Source organism: Microcebus murinus, chromosome X (genome assembly GCF_040939455.1).
Source record: "Microcebus murinus isolate Inina chromosome X, M.murinus_Inina_mat1.0, whole genome shotgun sequence".
NCBI classification, from domain to species: Eukaryota; Metazoa; Chordata; class Mammalia; order Primates; family Cheirogaleidae; genus Microcebus; species Microcebus murinus.
In genome coordinates, this window is record NC_134136.1 from 91330694 (window position 1) to 91336693 (window position 6000).

Genomic DNA, 6000 nt, shown 5'->3' on the forward strand with positions numbered 1-6000 from the left:
GGAGGTTTTCCTTGGCATGAACTTTCCACCTTTTCAGGGCCAAAATATCTGGTTCATAGATAGGCTATCTTAATTTAGGAAACAAACATGACTCCTTTCTATCTCTGAAAAACAAAGGATGTCTTCCAAGAATGGCCTCACCTGACTCTCACCACAGCAGGTAAACATCCAGGAGAGCTTCCACTTCAAACAAAGGGAATGGTTTTGTTCAGCGCCAAGGTCTGGCACTTGTGTAAAATCAAAGCTAATGGTAGAGAGCAGTGCTGTCCAATGGAACATTCTGTGATGATGGGAATGTCCTATGTCTGTGCTATCCAATATGGTAGCCGCTAGATACAGGTGGCTATTGAGCACTTGAAATGGGACTAGTGCTACTGAGAAACTGAATTTTTGTTTAATTTAATTTAATTTCCTTTAAGTAGGCATGTGTGGCTAGTGACTACATTGGTCAGTGCAGGAATACAATGGTGATTAAGGGCTACCTACCCTGAACTAGGCTCACTGGATTATTTCTCTAATCCTCAAAACAACACTTCACAGTCGTTGTTGTTATAATCCCCTCACATGGGAGGGAACTGAGGCTCCCGTGTTGAAGTCTTTGGCAGCAGCGGATGAATGGAACGGGTGTCACTTTACCAGCTAGACTGACTTACACTTGAACCCTGTCTCCACCACACCGAACTGCGTGGTGTCTCTGGTCATCACTGGTAAAAACTGAAATCGCAACAAAACCTCAGAGGTGCTCTGAGGATTAAGATGATGAGTGTAAAAGAATCTTCCTCCTGGTGGGCACTCCACAGACGCCAATAGACGCCCCCCCCACAAGAGGGTCGGCGGCAGGGCTTTGCTCACTACCGTGCTGCCTCCTCATGAATTCAGTCCCCAAATTCCACCTCGTTCCTGGGAAGTCATGAATGGCAGAATTACACTGGGTGAGCCTGATGTTAAATATTTAGTAGAAACATTGGATATTTTAAGCAACCATGAGGAAAATATCAACAATGACACTTCTGCAGCACTTTGAGAGACATATCTTTCCCCCTCCTAGTAAAGATGGTATTTCCTCCTCCTAGTAAAGGACCCATTTCTGTTAGCTAAATCCACCTGAGGAAGCTTTTTCTCATCTCCTTCACCTTGGTTGCAAAAACACTGAGTCAGGAAAAGCTGTACTAGAGGGAGAGGCAGCCAGAAGTTAGCCCAGCCATTCCAGCAATTTCACTATTAGGTGAATGGAAATTTCCAGAAGAGAGAGCTCACTTAACTAACCCCTAAAAAACCTGTCAGACTAGATGAAGTGACCTTCGGAAATGTTAGACTAGATAAAGCAGTCATGGGAAGGAAAAGTCAATACACTTTGACTGGATGGAGATCATAACAAAGCATTTTATTTGCATCAAGAAACAAAGCCATGTTAGGAACATAGAAATCCAATTCAGTTTTCCTTTAGTTTTGCATTTCACAAAAGTGACAAATTTCTCCATATGCTTTTACTTAGTTTTCTATGTAACTAGGATTGAAGATAGTAAAATACTGAGTCTTAGTGTAAGTCATTCATTTGAAAAGAAAAAAACATCTCTTTTCAGTGATGATTCCTCAATGTTTATTGTCTCGTTTTTAAAATGATAGAAAAAAAAGGGCAATAGAAATTCTTTATAGCCAACACAGACAAGCAAAAAGAAAAAAGTAGGAAACAACCATAGTATCACCAGCATAGATGACCAATGTTAATATATTTTAACCATGGAAACATACCTTCCTTAGCTTTGGGTCTTCCTGTATGTTCTTGCATGATGTTGTATTGTTTCTTTGTAGTGCCAATATTAGAACAGAGTGATGTAAAGGTGGAAATAGGAACGACCATTCTCTTCTTTCTTACTCTAATGGGAATGCTGCTACCCCACGGAATCTGGTGAGTTTCTTTAAAACTGATGTGTCATGTGATAAAAGTATCCTTTTATTTCTAAATTACTAAAAATTATTATCAGTAATTGATGTTGCATTGTATTAACTGCCTTCCCAGTATCTATTAATATCACCAAAGGATTTTTACCATTTGGTGCATTGTATTAATAAATTTCTTTATGTTGATTTAATCCTTAAAACAGTTTTATAAAATTTATTTTTAATATGCTGCTGGAATTAATTGTTGGGTTTTCCCGTAGAATTTTTAGACCTATTTTCTTTTAATAATATCATGTAGGTTCCTTTTCAAGTACTGATTCTTAAAGTTTTGTTTTCCTAGCCTTTACATTACCATCTTGAAAATGATATACAAAGGTTTCTAATATTTTCTATGTTTAGAAATACTTATGATGCATATAAGAAATAAACAGTTCAAAAGTGAAGAATCTGGACCATGTGTATTTTAGACGAAGAGTTCTTTGAAATTTTTCATTTCTTTTTTTTTCTTTTTTTGAGGCAGGATCGCCTGGGCTAGACTGCAGTGGCGTCATCATAGCTCATAGCAACCTCAAACTCCTGGGCTCAAGCAATCCTCCTGCCCCAGCCTCTCCAGTAGCTGGGACTATAGGCGTGCACCACGACACCCAGTTAATTTTTCTATTTTTAGTGGACACAGGATCTCACTATTGCTGCTTGGGCTGGTTCCCTGGCCTCAAGTAATCTTCCCACCTCGGCCTCCCAAATGCTAGGGTTATTATCTGGCTAGGCCCAAAATTTTCATTTCTTACATCATCATTTATTTTAGGTTTTATACTTCTTTCTGAGTCTATTTTGGCTGTTTACAATTTCCAAGAAAAAATTCACTTTGTTAAGATTTTCCAATATTCTCATGGAGTTTATAGACTATCTCCAATAAAATATCTACATTTGTTGCTGTGCTATCTTCATATGTTCTAGCATGTATATTGTTTTTTTCTCATTTTCCATAATACTTACCAGAGGTTTATCTATTTTTGTTGTTACTTATTCAAAGAACAAGATCTTGGATCTAATTAACAATACTATTATTTCTGTTTTGGATTCATCAATCTTATTTATATTTATTAAGTCCTGGCTCCTGTGGTCATTATGCTTGTTTTCTTCTTTTAATAACACTTGCGTTAGCTAATAGACTTGTTTTAAAAAATTTCTCAGTTAATAATGACAATATCTGTGGCTATGAATTTTCTTTGGAATACTGTTCTGGCCACACGACATAAGATGTACAGATGTACAGTGATCTCATTCTTATTTTCTAAATAGTTTTAGAATTTGCAGTTTAGAAATTGCAGTTTTAATTTTTTTTGATATCCCAGTAATTGCTCATCAAAATATTTGACGACAGAAAAAGAAACAGCAGCCAAAAATGGAATAATTCAAAAATACAGATTTTTATAGGTCTTGTTGGGAATAAAAAGATAAAAGCTCAAATAACAAATATGAGACATGTCAAATAACTTGACTTCAAATATGAAGATGCCACAAGTTACATGTCACATAGAAAGTCCTGAAAATGAATGCAATGTTGAATAGCTTGATGGAGATCTCAATAAAATAGAAGGAAAACAGAACTATATACAAAGGTTCTTACCTCTCAACATACTATCTTTTTCTTACACTTGTCAAATCATGCACAAATTTAGCGTTTATCTTGATGTGCAAGTTTTAAGTAGTAAACTTCCAGAGGATTCACATCTATGTAACTTGCTTCATAAAATGCTCATTTCAGCAGTTTCCCATATGGGAAGCTTAATAACTTATTAGTAACCATGGTAATGACAACAAATAAAGCCATTTCAATCATCGTGAGTATATTACTATTTACTTCCAAATATTCAGAGTTTAGAGAACATACACAAAAAGTTCAGATTACTGTTGCCATGAACAACACAAAAGGGCACTGAGTCTTCTGAAACAGAAAAAAGAAATTGATTTCTCCATGTTTTTTATACTCCGAGACACTATTGAAAAGCAGCTTCTGGGCACGTAGCTATTGATCTACCACTCCGGGTGGTAAATAAAACATGAGATCACATGAAAAGAAAACACTGTCATTCTTTTGATTCATGCAAGATACCTTTTAAAGTTCATCAGAGTCATAAAAGCATGTAGGGATAGGTAGTCTCCGTTTACCTGCAATAAAGCAAAAGGTAGGAAGGGCCAATATTCCTTGTAAATTGTTACCCTGATTATTCTGTTTCATCCTAAACAGGAATTTAGTAAACATAGAGCACCTATAACTAGTACAGTAAACCATGAAACCATTTCAAATGTGACATTACTCTGTAAAATGTTATTGCGTTTTGGGAAATCTATCTGGCTGTGGCACATTAAAAGAAATCAAAACTTTTAGTAACTGAACCTGGAAACCTTTTATAAGATAAAAACTTTGTACTTTTTAACTAACATCTTAATTAAATGGCTCCACCTCCATGCAATGATTTTCTAGAAGTTGTAGAATTTTGAATAAATGTGATTCTTCCTAAGTTAAAATGAAATTGATATACTATATAATAAACAATATCAAGATAATTATAGTAATTAATACATTTTCAGTATAATTAGATAACAACAATTACTTTATTCTCTTTAAATTGTCAGTATTAAGATGCATGGAGAGACAAGACACTTTTGTCTATTGCGCAAAAGTGTTTTTTTTCAATTCAGTAGCTTTCAGTCGGGAATGATTTTGTCCTCCAGAGGACATTTGACAATGTCTGGGGACATTTTTGATCGTCCCAAAGGCAGGAGAGAGAGGTGCTACTGGCATCTAGTGGGCAGAGGCCAGGGGTGCTGCTAAACAGCCTACAAACTTTAAAGACATTATTTGGGCCTATATCTATCTAGTAACTTTTTTCTTCTTGTGTTGGGTTAATAGCGATAACACACACAAAGAAAAACAGGAGATAAAAGGGAACCAAATATGTGTGTGTGTATAAAATTAAACATACTATAAGATTGTAACATAATTTCTGTGTGTATATTCTGAAATTATTCTTAAAATAAGGTCACTTATCTTTTTATTAAAACAGCTAATGGGCCTCCTTCTTCTGCCACTCTTGGTAGCACTTGTGTGCTCATTCAGTGTGAACCTGGTACCTCTTTTGAGAAATGGTAGCTGAGAAGTCTCCAGTGCTCGCCATGGCCAACGAAAAGCCTGAGGAAGGAGTCAAGACTGAGAACAATGATCATATTAATTTGAAGGTGGCGGGACAGGATGGCTCTGTGGTGCAGTTTAAGATAAAGAGACACACACCACTTAGTAAACTAATGAAAGCCTATTGTGAACGACAGGGTTTGTCAATGAGGCAGATCAGATTCCGATTTGCTGGGCAGCCAATCAGTGAAACAGACAGACTTGCACAGTTGGAAATGGAGGATGAAGATACAATTGATGTGTTCCAAGAGCAGACAGGAGGTGTCTACTAAAGAGGGAATCTTCTACATATATTCCAGAACTCTGTTGTTACAGACCAAGATTACATTCTCAATTAGAAAACTGCAATTTCGTTCCACCACATCCTGACTACTACAGTATAGTTTTCTCTATTCTTTCATTTTCCCCTTCCCCATTCCTTTATTGTACATAAAGTAATGTAACTGGTGTACGTGCATAAGCATATTGCATTTTTTTTTTAACTAAATGGCCAATGGTATGTTTTGACTGACAGCAAGTGGAGATGGGATGGGGAAAAATACTGGTTCTGTGAAAATACCCCTTTTCTCCATTAGTCGCATGCTCATTCAGCTCTTATCTTTCTAGTCCAGTAAGTTATTTTGCTCTCATTGTTTTAACAAAAACAGCAACATAAAAATCCTTGGATACCTTGTTCAATTGGAGAATTTTAATGTTTTTCATTTATCATTGTAAAACCAAGGACAATTTTATAACTTTTTTTTTTTCGGCATATGATGGGGGTACAGATTTTAAGGTTTCAATAAATGCCCTTTCCCCCCTCCCCCCACAAGTCTGAGTCTCCAGCAAGACCATCCCCCAGATGGTGCAGCTCACTCATTATGTATGTATATACCCAGCCTCCCCCCCCCCCAATACCCTAT

At 36.5% G+C, this 6000-nt stretch overlaps 1 protein-coding gene across 1 annotated transcript; it reads left to right on the forward strand.

The window, feature by feature from the left end:
* The first annotated feature begins 5082 nt into the window (after positions 1-5082).
* On the forward strand, positions 5083-5370 carry LOC105882409 (small ubiquitin-related modifier 2-like). The gene has a single exon (XM_075999444.1). It carries the CDS (start codon positions 5083-5085, stop codon positions 5368-5370), a length of 288 nt encoding a protein of 95 aa, XP_075855559.1.
* The last annotated feature ends 630 nt before the right edge of the window (positions 5371-6000 follow it).